Source organism: Lutra lutra, chromosome 4, assembly GCF_902655055.1.
Source record: "Lutra lutra chromosome 4, mLutLut1.2, whole genome shotgun sequence".
NCBI lineage: Eukaryota > Metazoa > Chordata > Mammalia > Carnivora > Mustelidae > Lutra > Lutra lutra.
Window position 1 is genome coordinate 98,725,282 of NC_062281.1, and position 21,048 is coordinate 98,746,329.

General features: G+C 35.5%; 2 protein-coding genes across 9 annotated transcripts in view; both read right to left on the minus strand.

The window, feature by feature from the left end:
• SYCP1 (synaptonemal complex protein 1) overlaps nucleotides 1-14,834 on the minus strand; it is a 149,333-nt gene extending 134,499 nt beyond the window's left edge. The window contains exons 1-8 of one of the 4 annotated variants that reach the window (XM_047726411.1): nucleotides 14,633-14,834; nucleotides 13,996-14,127; nucleotides 11,770-11,854; nucleotides 11,344-11,387; nucleotides 11,028-11,084; nucleotides 9,265-9,429; nucleotides 8,505-8,572; nucleotides 2,948-3,021 (exon numbers count right to left, since the gene is read on the minus strand). In XM_047726411.1, coding sequence (XP_047582367.1) covers nucleotides 2,948-3,021; nucleotides 8,505-8,572; nucleotides 9,265-9,429; nucleotides 11,028-11,084; nucleotides 11,344-11,387; nucleotides 11,770-11,854; nucleotides 13,996-14,103 — 601 coding nt within the window. In that variant the 5' untranslated portion in view covers nucleotides 14,104-14,127; nucleotides 14,633-14,834. Of the gene's footprint in view, nucleotides 1-2,947; nucleotides 3,022-8,504; nucleotides 8,573-9,264; nucleotides 9,430-11,027; nucleotides 11,085-11,343; nucleotides 11,388-11,769; nucleotides 11,855-13,954; nucleotides 14,128-14,632 lie in introns of those variants that run through there. The other 3 variants (XM_047726413.1, XM_047726409.1, XM_047726410.1) reach the window with 3 other exon arrangements.
• A 1,436-nt stretch (nucleotides 14,835-16,270) lies between these two features.
• LOC125098040 (bile acid receptor-like) overlaps nucleotides 16,271-21,048 on the minus strand; it is a 66,056-nt gene continuing 61,278 nt past the window's right edge. For 3 of the 5 annotated variants that reach the window (XM_047726421.1, XM_047726419.1, XM_047726420.1), the window contains 4 exons: nucleotides 20,660-20,782; nucleotides 20,114-20,239; nucleotides 19,841-19,954; nucleotides 16,274-17,303 (listed from right to left, as the gene is read on the minus strand). In XM_047726421.1, the coding sequence (XP_047582377.1) occupies nucleotides 17,056-17,303; nucleotides 19,841-19,954; nucleotides 20,114-20,239; nucleotides 20,660-20,782 (611 nt within the window). In that variant the 3' untranslated portion in view covers nucleotides 16,274-17,055. Of the gene's footprint in view, nucleotides 17,304-19,840; nucleotides 19,955-20,113; nucleotides 20,240-20,659; nucleotides 20,783-21,048 lie in introns of all 5 variants that reach the window. The other 2 variants (XM_047726423.1, XM_047726418.1) reach the window with 2 other exon arrangements.

The following is a 21,048-nucleotide window of genomic DNA, read 5'->3' on the forward strand; positions in this document are numbered from 1 at the left end:
CACTCCCTCACTTATTAGGGTCAATAAAATACTTCCTCAACCACCCTATCCCAAAATACTCTCTCTTTAAGCAGTTATCATCACCATACATATATTTTATTTATGTATGGTCTCTGCGCCTCCACGAGGATGCATACTCCTTTAGAGCAGAAATTATTCACTACTGTTTTCTTCAGCATTCAGAACATTTCATGACACAAAGTAGGCACTTTAAAAACTGGTGAATGAGTGCCTGAGTGGCTCAGTTGGTTAAGCATCTGCCTTTGGCTCAGGTCATGGTCTCAGGGTCCTGAGATCAAGTCCCACCTCAGGTTCCAGGCTCAGCGGAGAGTCTGCTTCTCCTTCTCCCTCTGCCTCTGCCTCAGCCCCTCTCCTGGCCCACACCTACACAAGTGTGGTCTCTCTCACACACAAATAAATAAAATATTAGAAAATAAAGAAATAAAAATAAAAACTGGTGGGACGCCTGAGTGGCTCAGTAGCTCAAGTGTCTGCCTTCGTGACACTTGGATCATGGATCATGATCCATGATCCCAGGATCCTGTGATCCAATCCAGCACTGGGTTCCCGGCTTAGTGAGGGGCCTGCTTCTCCCTTTGCCTCCTGCTCCCCCAGTTTGTGCACACACACGCTCTCTCTCTGACAAACAAATAAATAAAATCTTTATAAATAAAAAAAATAAAAACTGGTGAATGAGGGATAATTGGGTGGCTCAGTCAGCTAAGCAAACTACACCTCAGGTAGTGATCAAATGGATTATAGGATCAAGCCCCATGTCGGGCTCTGTGCTCAGCAAGGAATCCACTTTAGGATCCTCTCCCTCTGCACTTCTCTCCCTCTCTCTCCCCTCCCTCAATAAATAAATAAATCTTTAAAAAAAACCTGGTGAATAAATAAATAAGACAGAGAAATCACAAGAGCAAAAGGAAAGACTTAAGGCAAGAATCTAGATGGAGTTTACATTAATAACTATAAAGACTTTTTTTGTTGAGAGAAAGAAGGGTGGGGGAGAGAATCTTAACCATGCTCCACACCCAGCACAAAGTCCAACATGGTGCTCGATCTCACAACCCTGAGATAATGACCTGAGCCAAAATCAAGAGTCAGATGTTTAACTAAGGCACCCAGACACCCCTAAAGACTTTAAGAAAAACCATATTTCTCATGAAGATATGGTCATTGGTTCATTTAAGAGAGTACCTAAAAATTTTGTTAAGGTTCTTCAAACCTCTCCCACCATCTGATCTGACTTAGCATAAAACAGAGGAAAAAAAAAACTAATAGCCTTGACAGTTCATTTTCTGCAAAGTAGTCAATACATGATCCCTCCCACCCCATCTGTATACTTTTTACGACTTTTTATACCTAGATGGGAAAAGCTAATATTGAAAGCTGAGTAAACAAGATGACTTAATGGAGGAGCTGGTAGTGGTACACTACATTCTGGTAAGTCTTTATAGTTCCAAAAATAAAGTACCATAAGCAGGGACCAAGAATAAAAAATGCTAGCAATTGTGCGTACTAGAAATAATAATAAGAAGAAGAATAGTTAACATTGAGCACTTTGGGGCACCTGGGTGGCTCAGTGGGTTAAAGCCTCTGCCTTCGGCTCAGGTCATGATCTCAGGGTCCTGGGATCGAGCCCCGCATCGGGCTCTCTGCTCAGCGGGAAGCCTGCTTCCTCCTCTCTCTCTCTGCCTGCCTCTCTGCCTACTTGTGATCTCTCTCTCTGTCAAATAAATAAATAAAATCTTTAAAAAAAATTGAGCACTTTGTACTGCTCTAGGCAATTTATTAATTCTCAAAACAACACTAAGAGTCACTTCATTAATCAATAAACAGTGGATCAGAGAGATTATAAAACTTATTCAAGGTCAAGTAGATAGCAACTGAAAGTTTGAATTTGAGCATAAGCTGTCTACTCTTAAGCCCAAGCCTGTATGCAGTAAGCTATGGGATATTAAACTTGTAGCTAAGAAAAATACGAGCTATCCTGGAAAAGCAGGTAGACAGTATTTCTTAAAAGATTCTTGGCAGAAACAATGTAGAGCTAGTGTCAAATTAATGACAAAGATAAAACAGTTATTTTTAAAATAAGATTTTTATGTTTTTCATCAAAATGAAAAAAATTCATACATCTAAAATAAAAATATGCCTAAAATGAAAAAGTATACTTTCATATATATATATATATATATATATATATATATACACACACACACATACACATACACACCACAGCCTTTGTAAAATACTTTTTTTTTTTAAGATTTTATTTATTTATTTGACAGAGAGAGATCACAAGTAGGCAGAGAGGCAGGCAGAGAGAGAGAGAGAGAGGGAAGCAGGCTCCCTGCTGAGCAGAGAGCCCAATGCGGGACTCGATCCCAGGACCCTGAGATCATGACCTGAGCCGAAGGCAGTGGCTTAACCCACTGAGCCACCCAGGCGCCCCTGTAAAATACTTTAAAAGCATATTTCTTTCCTTAGGAGAAAGTTGAGAATTCTATTTACACTGGAAATAAATATTGTTTATTCTTAAGTACAATGCCTTCAGCATAGTCCTCTACCAGTTTTTTTTTTTCTACCAGTATTTTCTATTATAAACAGAGCTATATATTGATTCAATTTGTTAGTCGTTCCAGGAAGAAGAGAAAGTTAGTCTCAAGATCATGTTTTAACTGAAGTAAGAACTACAAATGTCATGTGTGGGTATTTATCTTTTGAAATATATTATCTTTCAGAACACTTTGAGCTTTCAAAACTCAAAGAACTGAGAATCAAATTATTACTTATGCAAAGAAAACATATGAAGCACATATAACTTGTTTTAATCAAAACTGGTTCTAAAAAAGTGAAAAAAACAATTTCTTCCCTTCTCCACCCCCACCATTACAAGAATAAATTGATTTTTTAAAAAATAACATAAAACAGTAAGTATATTTACATTTCTTTGTCTTTTCTGCAGATCTGGCACAGGTTTCCTTGAGCAAATTACACAAATGCCTTGTAGCATTATTCCTGAAAGAAAGCAAAAAGTCTCCCTAAGTGTAATCTGATTTCAAAGCAAATTCATATGTAAAGGTTATGAAACATTGTTTCAATTTTTAAGGAAATTCTTATATTATATATATATACACACACACACACACACACACACACACACATATATCACATCACTCATAAATGATTATATGAAAAAAATGGGTTGACTATACTATTAGCAAAGATGATTTAGTAACTTCCTCCCTTCAAAAGTAAAAAGGCTAATTCCTTAAGAACTTTCTACCCAAGTAGCTAACAATAACATTTCAGTAAATATTTCCAGATTTTGCCTAAGGGGAAAAAAAGGATTGAGCTTTTCATTTACTAAATGCTTCAGAAATAATCTGTCTTGGGGTGCCTGGGTGGCTCAGTGGGTTAAGCCTCTGCCTTCGGCTCAGGTCATGATCTCAGAGTCTTGGGATCGAGCTCGGCCGGGAGCCTGTTTCTCTCTCTCTCTCTCTGCCTGCTGCTTTGCCTACTTGTGGTCTCGCTCTCTCTCTGTCAAAAAAATAAATAAAATATTTAAAGAAAAAAAAAAGAATCTGTCTTACCCTTAAAACATTAAACAGGTAATTTTCTGACTAGCCTTTCATTACATAAGACCTCTGATCATCTCAATAGATGGAGATAAAGCAATTAATAAAATTCAATATCCATTTATGATAAAAAATTCTCAATAAAGTAGGTATAAAAGGAATGTACCTCAACCTAATAAAGGCCATATATGACAAACCCACAGCTAACCTCATAATCAACAGTAAAAAATAAAAAGCTAAAAGCTTTTCCTCTAAGATCGGGAACAAGACAAGAATGCCTACTTCTCACCAGTTTTATTCAACATTGTGTTGAAAGGCTTAGTCAGAGCCATTAGGCAAGAAAATAAAGTAATCCAAATTGGAAAGTAAGAAGTGAAACTCACTATCTGCAGATGACATATCATATATGTAAAAACCTAAAGACTCCCCCAAAAAACTATCAGAATAAAACAAATTCAGTAAAGTTTTCAGGATAAGAAATCAATACACAAAAATCAATTGCATTTCTGCACACTAATAATGAACCAGCTGAAGGAGAAATTAAGAAAACAACCCCGTTTACAATTGCACCAAAAAGAATCAAATACCTAAGATTAAATTTAACCAAGGAGGTGAAAGACCTGTACATAAAAGCTGTAAGATATTAATGAAAGAAACTGAAGACATGAATAAATGGCAAGATATTCCATGCTCATGAATTAGAAGAATTCATTAAAATGTCCACACTACCTAAACAGGTCCTGATACCAATTTCAATGTGGGAAGGGAGGTTCCCTACACCAACAAGCAATTCTTAGGACACCAGCTGGACGTCCCATAATTCAATGCAATTATGATACTATCTACCTGGAGATAGTCTCAGATTCTACAGGTTAAGGATTCAGTCCTACACAACTGCTGTCCCCCTAACCCATTTAAGATACCAGTTGCAAGCCCAGGGTTTACCTGTATTTCTGTCCAACTAGCTATAAATCAAAAGATCCTATGACTCACTCCTTAGTTTTCAGACATAGGCACAAGTTCAGATTGTAACCTGAATCTCTGACAGACTACCTAGAAATCTAAGGTTCCTTGAATTTGATTAATTTGCTGGAGCAGTTCACTGAACTCAAACGATTTGCTTGCTAGATTACTAGTTTATTATAAAAGAATATAACTCAGGAATAGCCAGATAGAAGAGATGCATAGAGCAAAGCATGGGGAAAGGGTGTGGAGCTCCATGCTCTCTTAGCTCACCACTCTCCCCAAATCTCCCCAAATCTCAACCAAGCTGGAAGTTTTCCAAACCTGGTCCTCTTGTGTTCTTACAGGAGGCTTAGTTACATAATTGTGACTGATTAAATCATTGGTCATTGATGACTGATTCAAACTCCAGACCCTCTCCCCTCCATAAGGGTGATGAAAATTCCAACCATCTAATATGAAGATAGAGGATTACTCCTATACTATGGAAATTCAGATTGGTGCAGCCACTGTGGAATATAGTATGGAAGTTGCTCAAAAAATTAAAAGTAGAACTACCCTATGATCTGGTAATCACACTATTGGATATTCACCCAAAGAATATGAAAACACAAATTTGAAGGGACATATGCACTCCTATTGCAGGATTATATACAATAGCCAAATTATGGAAGCAGCCCAAGTGTCCATTGATAGATGAATGAATAAAAAAGATGTGTGTGATACACACACACACACACACACACACACACACACACACTGGAATATTACTTGGCCAAAAAAGGATGAAATTTTACAATTTGCAACAACATGGATGGATCTAGAGGGTATAATGTTAAATGAAATAAGCCAATCAGAGAAAGGGTGGTTTGGTTTGGTTTTCAAAGCCTATGACTATTCTCCAGTACAGAGTAGTAGTTCCCAAAGTATGATCCTTGAACCAGCAACATCCACATCACTTGTTAAAAGCTCAAATTCTGAAGCCCTACTCCACTGAATCAGAAATTCTGGTAGGGGAGCAGAGGACAATAGCATATATTTTAATAAGCTCTGCAGTTAATTCTGATGTTTGCTAAAATTTAAGAACCACTGGTCTAGAGATGAACTTTTTTTTGGTAATTTTATTTTTTCTTCAGTGTTCCAAGATTCATTGTTTATGCACCACACCCAGTGCTCCATGCAATACATGCTCTCCTTAATACCTACCGCCAGGCTCACCCAACCCCCCACACCCCTTTCCTCCAAAACCTTCAATTTAGAGAGGGACTTTCTTGTTACTGGTTTTGTAAAAATGAAAACAAGTGACCATAAATCTAATTCTTCAATTACAATTTGAAAAAAAATTTCAGCCTTTTCCTGTTAATTTACGGTGAGGGGTAGAGGTACAAAAAGTACCTTTACCAAAAATACCTTGTATCAAAAGGTACGAAAGTACCTTTACCAATATGTTCCCTAGACCACAAAGACTATTTGAACAGCATGGCCTGACAAAAAACCAGCCATATACTCCATATACAAGCAATCATCCAATCAAAAAAGTATTTATTCAAGTCTACTATGTTCCTACAGTGTCTCAGTTTTAGAATTCTTAAAACTCTTCACTGGCTTCCAAATGACTATTTGCAGCAATTTTCAAACTTTTTTTACCCCTAGAACTAAAATCCTTTTTCAAAATGAAATCTTAACAGGATACACAAGATTTTAAATTATACTTAATGCTGTTCTTGCTGAAGGGAGCCATAACTATAACCATTCAGCCTTTCTTCAGCCCACCCCTCTACAAACCCTATCTTCCATCTCTACTCCAACATAAAAATCAAAATTCCTGAGCATGTCATGAAATGCTAAAGTAGAAACCTCTAATTCTCCTTCTGGCTAACTCCTATTCATCCTTCTAACTACTCCTCATCTTTAGAAAGCCTTCTCTGACGACAACCACCATCATATGCATGCAACAGGGCTTGCCAGGTTTAATTCATCAAATTATTTAAACAAATCCCAGGTAGGAGTCTAACAAAAATCAAATGTTGCTTTTTTTTTTTTAAGATTTTATTTATTTGACAGAGATCACAAGTAGGCAGAAAGGCAGGCAGAGAGAGGAGGAAGCAGGCTCCCTGCTGGGCAGAGAGCCCAATGCAGGGCTCGATCCCAGGAGCCTGAGATCATGACCTGAGCCGAAGGCAGAGGCTTTAACCCACTGAGCCACCCAGGTGCCCCCAAATGTTGCTTTTTAAGGTTATTTCTGAAAATATGTAATTGTATATGCTTCAGGTTTCACTAATGAAATTTGAAAATTGAGACTATTACTACATCTAATGGTGGAAATCAGATCACATATAAGGTCCTGCTCCATTCCAAAAAAAGCCTCCAAAATTATCTCAAAACTCTTTTCCTGCTCAAAAATGTCAATAAACCAAAGTGTTCATTCCCTCTCAAATTTCTATTACAGGCCAAGCATATGGTTTTGAAATACCCAAATTCTCTTTCAAATCTACATCCCTTTTAGAAAATCACCATCAGTAAAGGAGCTGGTCCTGAGCAACTTTATATTTAATCTGTCATTCAATAATCAAGTCGCTCTACCTTAAATGCAACTTTGCTTCTCACCTATATTTTGACAAAGCTCTTACTTAAATGTTAGTTTCCTTCAGATGACAATTGACAATTCAGTATTTGAGGCCTAAATGGGTATACAACCGAAACTGCTTAAAATAGAAGGAAATCATGCCCAGAATAAATGCACTCCCTCTCACCTCAAAAAAATGGCATAAATTCTATATTATGTCACATTACACTACCTTACACTATACTATGTAACTAAACAGTCACAGCGTTAGCAAAAATTCAACTGTTCATCAATGGACGCAGTAGCAATCTTAAGAAAGCTCATCAACTATTAAATACTGGTATTAGAGCTACAGTGGGCTTTAGATGTCCTATAAGATACTACGGAAACTCAATCCCATACCTATATAAAAGTGAGCATAAGTACCAAATATACAATAGGCATACAATGTTAGAAACTTTCTCTTCTCTCTCCCTTTTCCCTAATAACCAAACCTCAATTAGGCAGGGAAAAAATTAAGGTTTAGCATTTAATCTTTTATCTGGGAAGTCATAGGTTGTCTTTTTTTAATTAAATAATCTCTAACCCCAATATTAGGCTCAAACTCACTACCCCAAGATCTAGTCACAAGCTCTTCCAACTAAGCTAGCCAGGCACCCCCATAGGTTGTCTTTCAATTGGACTAAAACAATCTGTTTTAAGAGCCTTTTTCATTTATCAGCAACTTCACTGACAAAGTGATAGGTCTTCTAAAGCCATGATGTTTAACTTAAACATGTAGGAATAAATATTGTACTCTTCAGGGACCCATACATTACATTCTAACCAATACTTACTTGACAGATGAATAAAAACTACAGTTTTCTATTAAATTCTATATGATAGAAAATGAAAGAGAGAGTAAATGTATAAAATAAGGCTTAGCTATTGCCTAAAACAAAGGAAAGGAAAAGCTAAGGATGACACTAAGATTTTAAGCTGACATTAATGGAAGAATCATTAGATCACTGACAAAAACAGGAATTTGAGAGTAAGAATTAGCTTATAATGAAATTGAGCACTATTTTACAAATACTGCACCTAAAGTGCTGCAACAATCAGAAAGGTAGAAAATATACATAGGCAGTTGTAGATACAGTTATCAGATAACTTTTGATAATAAATAATGGTTTCTCCTGACTGATACTTTAATAAGTGAGAAATTATCAGTCAGTGATCACTGTTTGACAAATACAAGAATGTAAAATAAGTATGTCTTCCTTCTTCCACAGTACCCAGGTAGAATTCTACAGATAAGTTAATATTACATAACAATATTAAGTTCAATAAATTTCTGGAAATCATTTTCATAAATCTGGAATAAATTTAGAAAGAAAAATTAAATTATTACTTACTCTTTTATTAAATCTTTATTTTCTTGAATTCCTTCTTCTAATTTCAAACTTACTTTTTCATTTTCAAACTAATTTATAAAACAAAAGAACAGTTCATCACATTTTGCTTATTATTAGCAAAATAAACACAAGTACAATCATTAAGCAGCATTTCTTTGCTAACAACTAAGAAGTTTAAGAATTCTTTGCACACAAAAAGCTTTTTTGTGTCACAGCTTATAGATTTTCCTATAAGAATATGGATCTCACTTTCACAGATCTAAAATTAAGTTTGCTGAATCATCTCCAAAAAGTATCCAACAATATTTTAATGCAATATTATCTTCCCGAAACATTTTTAAATGTTTTATCTTTGTCCTAACCCAATGTTGCATTTTCAACATTTTTCTTTCCCTCGGCCACAAAGCTGAAGCTAAATATTTCCAAATATAAAATCCACAAATGTCATATTCCAATAAAAGACATTCATATCAAACAAGTCATCACCAGTAATAGGATTAAAATTAAAAATTTATAATTAGAATCATTAAAGAAATCTTTATCTAAAATAATTTATTATTTCCCTAATCATTTGCATTAAGCTTTGTGCAACTTGTCCTCTGTGCTCATCCTAAAGCTGAAACACAGCATCAGTTAAAATTCAAAAAAGTCCTTAAAATCCACATCATAGAAATACTCTATTTTAAAAGTATTACAGAATTATTATAGAAGTATTATAAAATCTACTACACTACATTTTTAATTCCAAATCTCATTATACCTGTAGTTCCTGAATGGCTTTCCGCTGTGCTTCAATTATCTTTCTATTTTCTTGCAACTTATTTTCTTTTTGCTTCAATTCAGATTCTACATTCACTTTCCACTTCTTGATCTTTTCAGCTTCCTTATACAGTTTTGAATATAGTCTGCTCATTGGCTCTGAATTCTGTTAAGATAAATAGATTTTCAGAGTGGTTACACTAAAATTTTGAACAATTAACAAACTACTGCTGCCTATTGCAAATATCCATGAGTAATATAATATCTTAATAGTTGAGAACAATTCTCTCTTCAATTTATGCCCTAATAGCATCTTGAAAACTACATTAACGCTTTAAAAGTTATTAGCTATATTAGCTACTTCACTAAAGTTACCGGTCACTTGACTAAGTTATACGCTATTGAATAAAATCCAATACCTCCAAAATATACCTAAGCCAGATATTGGAAATATTTTAGTCAATGAGAGAATCTGGCTGGTTAAAAGCTAAAATAAGTCATTCTACATGATATCTATAAATTTTTATAATGGTCTTAAAATATTTTGGTTATATGGTTTGAAGATTACCTAGAGGACATGAATTTTCAAATACAATGACAAAAACATAGTTAACACAAGAGCTAGCTTTCATTTATTCTAAGGTCTTACTTAGCTTATATCTGGATTTCCTGCATTACCCATTTCAACATTATAAGGTAAATGCCAGTTCATTTTTTTTTAAATCAGATTTCTGCTTGCTGATACCTCTTTGTTATCAAAATACATGAATAATTTCCATGTTTTTAAATTCTGTGATACTATGATCCAGCAACAGACATACAGTACTTTATCAGGCCATGGAATTTCCTTAAGTAGACTCCACGCTCGAAATGGGGCTTGAACTCAAGTATCTCATGTTCTACCAACTGAGCCAGCCCAGGTGCCCCAGAATTTCTGTTTTCCTTTTTTTTGGCGGGGGAGGGAGAGAAAGAGAACAAGCAAGTATAAGGCGGAGGAGGGGCAGAAGGAAAAACAGACTCACCACTGAGCAGGGAGCCTGATGCCATGCAAGGCTCCATCTCAGGACCCTGAGATCATGATCTGAGCCAAAGGCAGACCCTTAACTGAATGAGCCACCCAGACACTCCTCATAGACATCTATGTGCCATAAGTAAGAATGTTTTTTATAACAAAAAAAAAAAAAAAAAAAAAAAAAAGAGTACCGCACGTTCTATAAATTCCTTAGACAACAAAGGAGCCAAACAATCGTACTCATTAAAGGATTCTTTGTAAAATAGTGGTTTGAGTCTTGGCCTTCTCACATATTGTAGCCATATCCCCTCTTCTATTCTTGCTCTTTGTGGTTTAAAGTTAAATTTCCCTGAAAGAATGGATGCTTGCATAACCCAGGAAAATGCAGAAACCTAGTGTTTCAGCAACTTTAAAAGAAAAACGAAGGGGGGTAATGGTTTTAAAGAACAGAAGTTGGGCGCCTGGGTGGCTCAGGTCCTGGGATGGAGCCCTGCATTGGGTTCCCTACTCAGCAGGAAGTCTGCTTCTCCCTCTCCCTCTGCCTCCTGCTCCCCCTGCTGTGCTTTCTCTGTAAAAAAAAAAAAAAAAAAAAAAAAAAAATCTTAAAAAAAAATAAAATAAAATAATAAAAGAACTTAAAACATTAGCCAAATTTTAATCCTTTAGAAGCTTCAAAAAGAAAGGCATATACAAATAACAATAAATGATACTACAATTACAAGAAATTTAATATAGATAGGAAATCTTCTGACCTCAAAATCAGAGTCTTTCAGGCCTTCCTGGTAGTGACAACTGTCAGAATTATCAACCTAAAAAAGTGAATAAGTGTTTCCTGTAAGAAAATATTTCTTTTTTTTTATTTCTTTTCAGTGTAACAGAATTCATTGTTTTTGCACCACACCCAGTGCTCCATGCAATATAAGAAAATATTTCTGATGAGAGTTTCCAAATAGTAGCAATTAAGTACTGACAACTAATTATCCAACAGCTAAAGAATTTTTTTCCTTTTTCAAACAAGCAAGTCAATACCTAAACAGATTATATCTAAGTACCTTATATCTAACTTACCTGTTCAAGCATGGGCAAAAACTTAACTTTTTGTAAAGCTGGATCTGCAAGATAAAAGACAACTGGTATTAAATTTGCTAACCTCTTATTTTTTAATGTTATTATATCTAACTTTAATGTCAAGGCTCTCAAAATAATACTTATATTTTCAATATCTAGCAATGTGTATGTAAAAAATACTTTTTTTTTTTTAAAGATTTTACTTATTTATTTGACAGAGAGAAATCACAAGTAGGCAGAGAGGCAAGCAGAGAGAGAGGAGGAAGCAGGCTCCCTGCCCGGCGGAAAGCCCGATGTGGGGCTCGAACCCAGGACCTGGGATCATGACCTGAGCTGAAGGCAGCAGCTTAACCCACTGAGCCACCCAGGCGCCCCTGTAAAAAATACTTTTAAATACAGTGATATATTGCTTTTCCAGTCTCTTACCTGAATCAATGTTTTCCCCATTTTTTGAGAGATTAGTCATTGGAAATGGAAAACTAATATCATCTTCAATATATTTGCTGAAACTCTAGAAATACAAAGAAGTTCTTAAATATACTGTTCCAAACCACTGTGATAACTAGCAGTGTAATAATATCTGTAATATACATCTGCTTAAAGACATGATTTCAATTGTAAATCCTTTAAGGTATATATAATATTTAAAATATCAAGTGGTTTTGCTATGTAAAAAAAAATACATGCTTTGTAAGTATTCAAGAAAAATAATAGTAATTCTAATTAGTAGCTTAATATATTAGTTGTCTTCAATTTCACTATGATCTTTCCCTTGATAAAACTTAGAGTTGTCTTCACTGAATAGCTTCTTAATATTACACTATTAGCTATAGAGACCATAGGAATTTTTCTACAGCATATAAAATTGAAATATTCATTGCTTCATTCCATCTCCAATATAAAGCTCCACAGAGAAATTTTTAAAATATCAGTAAAAGCTGTTTAACCTGAGAAATTTGGTATAATTCCTCTTTTCTGATAAGAACTCTATTATATAAGTGAATTTCTCTTTTTATCCTCACAACCAGGTGACTCAAAGCCAAATTTTAAGCTTAGTCAGACACTAATTTTTACCAGTATTTTGACATATTTGTTCAAATTTTCTTATTTTTTCCTCGACCCTAATATTCTCCTAACATGTTTTTGTATCTTGCTATTTCATTGTATAGGTCTTACAAATTGCCTCAAGTCATTTAAGGACAGAGGAAAGATTCAAATAAGCAGGATTTATTATGTATCCAGAGTTCCAAAGAACCAGTGATTATTTTTTTAAATGAAAAATGCTTACAAATATTACATAGGCTTATCATTCATTCCAGGCAATATTACTGAAAATTCTTGGGTAATAAAAATCCTGGAAGATAGCACAAGCAGTAATTTCTCTGACAATGGCCATAATCATATTTTTCTAGATAGGTCTCCTGAGTCAGGGAAACTTGAGTCAAGTCAAAAACAAAAATGAACCATTGGGACTTCAAGATAAAAATCTTCTGCATAGTGAAGGAAACAATCAACAAAATTAAAAAACAACCTACTGAATGAGAGAAGATACTTGCAAACAACATATCCAATAAAGGATTAGTATCCAAAATATATAAAGAATTTATAAAATTCAACACCCAAAAATAATTCAATTGAAAAATGGGCAGAAGACTTGAATAGACATTTCTCCAAAGAAGACATATATACAGATAGTCAACACACACATGAAAAGATGCTTAACATCATTCATCACCACAGAAATGCAAATTAAAACCACAATGAGATATCACCTCACACCTGTCAGCATGGCTAAAGTGAAAAAACACAAGAAACAACAAGTATTGACAAGGTTGTGGAGAAAAAGGATCCCTCATGCACTGCTGGTAGGAATGCAAACTGGTGCAGCACTCTGGAAAACAGTATGGAGGTTCCTAAAAAAAAAATTTAAAAATAAAGAAAATTCAAAATACAACTCCCCTATGATCCAGCAACTCCCTACTGGGTATTTACCTGAAGATTACGAAAACACTAATTTGAAAAGATGCAGGACCCCTGTGTTTATTGTAGCATTACTTATAATAGCCAAACTATGGAAGAAGCTCAAGTATCCACTGACTGATGAATGGTTATAGATGAGGTTATAGGTGGAATATTACTCACCCATAAAAAAGAATGAAATCTTGCCATTTGCAATGACATGGATGGAGCTAGAGTGTATTATCCTAAGTAAAATAAGTCAGGCAGAGAAAGACAAATACCATGTGATTTCACTCGTATGTGAAATCTAAGAAACAAAAAGATAAACAATCATAGAGGGGGAAGAAAGTGACTAACCAAGAAACAGACTCTTAACTGTAGAGTACTAACTTATGGTTACCAAAGGGGAGGAGGGTGGGAGATGGGTAAAACAGGGGATGGGGATTAAGGAGGATCCTTCTTGTGGTAAGCACTATGTGATGTATGGAGTGTTAAATCAGTATATTGTACACCTGTAGCTAACACGAGTAAATTGGATTTAAAATTTTAAATAAATTTGTTTAAAATTCTTGGGTAAATCAGGCCACATTTGCTAGGGAAAAAAAAAAATTATAAAATAACACCCGTAAGAAAGTACATGGTGTCTCCTTACCTGAAGTTAATAGTCAAATCAAGATTCATATGCAAATTTACCTTGAAGAAATTAGACTCTCCTCCCAAACTCTGAGGTTTCACCGCAGATACTTGACTGCTACTTAATCTTGGTGGTACAAACAATTTAAAAGGCTTTTGCTTTTCCATTTTCTCTCTTCCAGTTGTAATTACCTATTGCCCCAGAAGGCAGGGGGGGAAAAAGTGTTTTTATATTGTTTCATTAATATACTCTTTATGCTTTATTTTTAAAAGCAAGGTCTGTACAACAAATGCTATGTAAAGGAGCGGGTGTAACCTTTGCTACACTGTGAGTCTGCAGCGTCACATCACTGGGCGAGTCAAAGTAAAAACACCCTACAGTTGTTCCCACCATCTACCACCACCAATGGCCAAGCTGGCGACCTAGATAAGCCAGAAAGTCCGAGGTACCATCACTGTGACAGCCCGAAAACAAAGCTCTACCTCCGCCAGCCCTGGTAAATTGCATCACTCCACCGCGAGAACTACTGTAGATTCTTAAGAGGGCTACCAGATACCAAGGAGGTGCTGGAGGGGCGGGGGGAGGGGAGCCCTCGCAGGCGGAGGGCAGCAGGTGCCGCAGGTGCTGACGGAATCAGATTATCGCGCAGCTCCTGGTTCCGTCGTCAAAAAAGGAACTCAGTACCCCTGCCCTTACCTTTCAAGATTCAGGGGGAAACCATGGACTCGGTGCCCACACGAACTGCTACCTGCTGTCTATTAGGACAGCAAAAAGAATCAATGAGAGCTTCTGCCTCCGAACCTCAGAAAAGGCGGGAAATCGCTCCCCTTCGGCGGCCAGCCAGGAAAGGGCGCGGTACACGACTGTTTAACGGCTAAATAACGGTCAGCTGCGAGAGTTCGCCCGGCTCCCAATTCTCGCGAGATTTTCCTTACATTGGTAACGATTCTTCGCGGGATTCTATTTTTCCTTTGCGTAGACGTTCTTTAAGATTCTGCTATTGTCAGAGAATGCAAGGAAAACTAGCAAGGACTGTGATAGATTGGAGCAGAGAGTGAAAAATGCATTTCTGTCATCCAAGAATTGAGTCTTAGGGAAGAAACAGATGGGCAGATAATTACAGCCAGGTGTAATCATTTAAAGGTGGTAATTTAGAAAGGGTTGTTAAAACACAGAGAAAGCGGCACTTAGGGTGGCCTGGGGAGTCAGGAGAGGCTGCACAGAGGTGTTAGGCTTCTCGTGAGGCTTCGCTCAAGAATAGGAGAGTGATTAGAGAGAAAGCGGGCCAACAGTTAATGGGGAAAGAGGATTCCTGACCTAGAGAACACAGGCTAAGGCCCTGTGGTTGTGAGCGAGATTAGTACGAGAGAGACTCCAAGAAGTTTGGCGTAGGTTTGTGAGGCCAGGTGGGAAAACGGCAAGAGATGAGGCTGCAGATTTGGCAGATAGGAGGCCTTCCAAAGGCTTTTGGATTTTAGCCTTTATGGATGGGGATCTTGAAGAGTTCTGAGTAGAAAGGGAGGCAAGATCAAGTTCAGAAGAAAATGTATCGTTATGAAAAATGGCTTAGGCATGTCGGACTGGAGTTTGAGAGAGAGTTTAATAGGCGGGATAAGGTGTGAGGAGCTGAGCCGTGACAGTGAAGATGAAGAAGAGGCATCAAATGTATATTTAGGAAGTAAAATTAATAGGATTTGATGGCTTTTTAAAATAGTAAGCAGGGAAAGAAGTCTGACTGCTTGGCTTCAAGCTGGGGCGAGAAATACAATAAATATTATGGTGCTAAATACCTAGGTTTGAGCAATATGAGAATGAATTCCATTTTGAATACATTTGACTTTGTTTTCTAACTTCTTCCGGTACTATAATTGATGTTTTCCCAAAGGGCTTAAGTAATATTTTTAAATATCCAACTTTGTATAAATTTAATCTATGAGACATCATAGTTTCTGCTAAAATTTAAAAATTTTCGATCCAGGTTAAGTAAGTCCTTTACTTTACATTTTAAGGAAACAGTCTAGATACCCTATAAAAGACAAAATAGTCCCTCCAAGAGATGATTCTAGGTTTATGCCCAAGATGCCCTGTGGGGGCAATAATTAATAAATTTAAATAAGACATTCTTGAAGTTGAGGATATAAATTCAACATTCCAGTTTTTTTTTAAGTTTTATAGCAAAAAAAATAAAATGGACTATGGTCTTTTTTTCTGTCTTGAAAACCAAAATGTTACTATGCCTAGGATTAAATTAACTTAAATTCACAGTATTTTATTTACTTACACCCAGTCTTTCAAAACAATACTGCCAGCATAGAATTTCTCAATTTCATATACTTCACATAGAATTTTTTACTAAATAGCCTTTCTACCCATACAAGGATTAAAATATCTGTGGAAAGATTTCAGTTTTTAAGAACTTCATTTTTTCTACAAAAGGTATTGGCAAAAATGTCAAAATATTGCCTACCAGAATGAGTATTAATTTGTGCTAAATTTCCCAGTGTATGTTAAAACATTTTGATGATTTGTCATTTTAACTTTTTTCAATATCTTACCATCACGGATTTTTTTAAGTGTGGACTTAAAAAGATCTTTTTTTTAAGTTAAGAAAAAGTAAGTGTTGAACAGTTTTGTTCCCCTTTAATAATTCATAAAATGCTATAACAGGAATAAGTTTAGAAAGTTAGTTCTTAATCCATCAATCTGGCCTAATTAATGAGTTTCACAAACTACCTTTATTCTGATTACAATTGTTTCCACTAGATAGCCTTTCTCATGTCTATAATCTATATATTTTCATTCAGTTTTTCTACTAAAGGAAAAAAGTAAAGTTTTTTCAGGTAAGAACTCTATTTAACATTATTCCCTTTTGAAGGAACCATACGGTAACAAAATAGTCATTGCTTCTTTTGAGTAAAATCTTGAAAAGAATCCTAGATGTCCCTCTAGTGGTTCGTCCTATATTCCACAAAATTTGATGAGCACTGATGACATCCATTTTATAGTGATATATTGGTTACCTAGCAAACCTGTTTGTTTTTCAAATCAGTCATCCTATGATGATAGAGTCAAAAATCTAGATTGAGAAAGTTTTAAGACAAACCACAACATTTTAAATTTCAACAATGTGAATACAAATTCCATTGCTCCAAGAGTGAACTAGCCAATTTGGGGTCCTTTGCTTTCCAGGTGCTAAGTATTTCTGAGTAGTTGTGAGTCAGTGTTCTTAGTTCAGTGAGCCTCCCTATGAGATGAGCAAAATGCTGTAGGTCTTCTGGATGATAAATTTTTGAATATTTGTACAAAATTTGTAAAATGGGTTCTTGTATATTTTCCACATGCTGCTTATCTTTAAGGTATGGACGATCTGAAAAACATCATCATATATATCTTAATGAATACTGGAAAGTTGTAGAAGATAATTAATTTAAAACAATACAGTTTGTAAATAATAAAAATAACAAATATTTACCAAACCCTTAATGTATGCAAGATATTATGCAAGTAACTTCATATAGTATCTTATTTAATCTTCATAGTACTCTATGAGGTAGAGAAAGTCAAATAGGAAGAGAAGGGTCAGTAAGTGGTTGTAAGAGTACAAGAAAAACTTTCAAGCTTATTTGAAATTTAAAAAGATTAATTTCCTCAAGATGAACAGGAAGCAAAAGGTAAGCTTCTTAAGTACCTAGTTATAAAATATAAGAACCAACCAAGAATTTCTGAATGGGTAGGCAACAATTATTTATCCAGTCACTGTGGTGGAGACATAGCAGCAAACATAACAGACACCATTTCCTGTCCTCTTTAAGCTTTTATCCTGAGTTTGGGAGGAGTGGGCAAGAAAAGAGATATATACACATTTTAAATTTTAAAAAAGGGGGGGTTCCTGGGTGGGTCAGTGGGTTAAAGCCTCTGCCTTTGGCTCAGGTCATGATCCCAGGGTCCTGGGATTGAGCCTCACATCAGGCTCTCTGTTCATCAGGGAGCCTGCTTCCCTCTCTCTCTCTGCCTGCCTCTCTGCCTACTTGTGATCTCTCTCTGTCAAATAAATAAATAAAACCTTTTTTTAAAATAAATAAATAAATAATATGACAATGATAAGTGTTATAGAGAAAAATAAACAGAAGAAAGAATAAGAATTTAGGGGGAAGGGCAGTTGCTATTTTTAAAAGGGTAATCCAGAGGTAAGATGACATTTAACAGAGATCGGAGATAAAGAAGGGAAGAATGTAATTATCTGGGGAAAGACCTTTCTAAGCATATTTGTCAGATACAACACAACCTGTGGCAGGAGCCTACTTGACATTTTCAAGTAACATGTGTATCAAAAGTAATGTGGCTGTGGTGGTGTGAGCAAAAGGGAAAGTAGTAGGCAATAACAGAAAGAACTTGGCTTTTAACTGTGTAGAACAGGAAACCATGAAAGAGTTATGAGTGGATGTTTAAACCTGGCGATTCACAGACCTGTACCCCTGGGGCTAATAATACATTATATGTTTATAAAAAAATTTTTAAATTAAAAAAAGAGTTATGAGCAGAGAAATGAAATGATCTAGCTTATGTTTTATTTTTTTTTTTAAGATTTTATTTATTTATTTGACAGAGAGAAATCACAAGTAGGGAGAGAGGCAGGCAGAAAGAGAGAGGAGGAAGCAGGCTTCCTGCTGAGCAGAAAGCCCGATGTGGGGTTCGAACCCAGGACCTGGGATCATGACCTGAGCTGAAGGCAGCGGCTTAACCCACTGAGCCACCCAGGTGCCCCAAGCTTATGTTTTAAAAGAGTAACTCTGGCTACTATATAGAGAATAGACTCTGGGGAGGCAAGGACAGAAACAGGAAAGCAAGAGAAGTTACTAGTTTGCATTAGGGTGACCGGAACAGAGACAGTAAAAAGTGGTTGAGTTCTGGATATATTTATAGTCTAAAGCCAAGAAGAGGTGTTGCGTATTTGACAGGGTATAAGAGAAGGAAAGTACTGAAAGATGACTTCACAAATTTTGTCTTGTGTAACTTGAAGGATGGAGATGACATTTAGTAAAGATAGGGGAAGAATATAGGAGGATCAGTGAAAAGTTCAGGAGTTCACCTTGGGAGATGTTAAATTTGATATGTCTACTACAAGTTGAAATCTTGAGTAGACTATTTAGTGGAGCTTAGGGGAGCAGTCCAAGTTGGTATATAACTTTGGGACTTGTCAACATGTAGATGGTGTTTAAAGCCATGACATAGGATGAAATTTCAAAGGAAGTAAGTGTAGAAGAAAAGAGAACTGAGCTCTAGGACACTCAACATTTATTAGCATGGGAGACAAGGAGAAATCAACAAAGGAAATGGAAAAATCAGCCACTGAGGAGGAAAATCAAGAGAGTGTGATGTCCTGGAATTCAAGTGGAGGGAAAAATGTCTAGAAGGAGGGAATGATCAACAGAAGCCAAGTGATTAAAGTTTTCCAAGAGAGGAGTGATCTGCTCTACCAGATGAAGCGGATGGGTCAAGTACAATGAGGAGTAAGAATTGAAAACTGGAATCAGCAGTGCCAGATTACTGACAGTCTTTGACAAATTATGGTAGAATGGAGAGAAGGGGACAAAAATCTGACTGCAGTGGGTTCAGGAGTAAATGAGATGAGATGAATGAAGGCAGGAGTACACAGAAAAAAAAAATGTTTTTCTGTAGAGTAGAACAGAGAAATGGGAAAATAGCTGAAAGCGATTAGAGGTCAAGAAGGCTTTTTTCTAAGATGCAAGAAATTACAGCATGTTCATAAGCTGAAGCGAATTCTCTCAAAGAGAAAATTTTGAAATAAAGTTGTTAACATTTGGCATCAGTGAATAATAACCACAGACATCATGATTTGATTGCCAAACATAATCCAAATACATATTTCTGAATGGTTTTTACCTGAAAAAAACACAGTTGTTGCTGCAAGCAGAGCATATTCAGTATTAGTAATATTAAGTTCACTCATTCTTCTGTAGAAGTAAAACAATGTGGTAATGAATTCTTCAGCAATACCTAAAAAGATTAATATCAAATACATTTTCTTCAGACAATAGTGCATAATCAAACATATTGCCATTACCATCTTTTCTCAAAACAGAATAATAAAATGAAACATTGTATCTGACCAATTTTCCCATCCAATATAATATTTTGTATTGTATGTAATATTACCAGTCAGTGTAGTAGGTGGACAGTCTTCATTGCAAAATGTTTCCATAGAATAAATAACACTTCTATTATCACTCTGATTGGGAAAATTCAGTGAATGATCTGAATGATCTGATATTCTCATAGGACCTAGTAACAGGGAAAAATATAAAGTCTGATTTTTAAAAAATCTTTATACAGATAATAAATCCAATCTCTCTAATCTATTAGACAGGAAATATTCCCAACAAATGGTAGCTTTATAATTTTTATTCCTGAAACATGAACTGAGATAAGTAGTTCAGATTTTATATAAATTTCATGTAGAAAACCCTGCAAAAATGTTTTCCATGATGACATATAATTGAAAAAAAAAAAGCTTTTCTTTAAAAGAAAAGCAAAAGCTAGATCAATGAATTGGAAAAGCTATCATGAAGTACTTATACTAACTAGTAAAGTGAGAATATAATATTTATTATAAAAATATAATAAAAAATGATGTTATGTAATTTCTTGCTGTGTTTAATAGTAACCGTTAACATTAAGATTGAGTTGGTTGACATTTTTTACTTTCAGAAGCTGATGAAAGACATTCTTTCTGACTGTAAAGTTGGGCCCCATGAAGGAACATCACTTCAGTTTTTGATCCTTTGCATAATGCAGTCTGGTCCTCAGCTGTCAAATTTTCAAATCCTTGAAGAAAAGATCGCATAATTGTTTGAAATGAGTAATGAAGAAGTAATTTTCAGGCATAAGATTTAATGTTTTTAATTATTCATTTAGTTATAATGTGAATCCTAAGTGTTTCCTTAGAATAATCAAGATCCATAACTACAAATATGAACAAAATTCTTGATTCTGCATGGTAATATTTTGGAGCACTTTCACCAGAAATAGAGAATAATACTTTCTCATATGGCAAAAGCAAATTAAACACAGTCAGTTTAGCCTCAAATAAT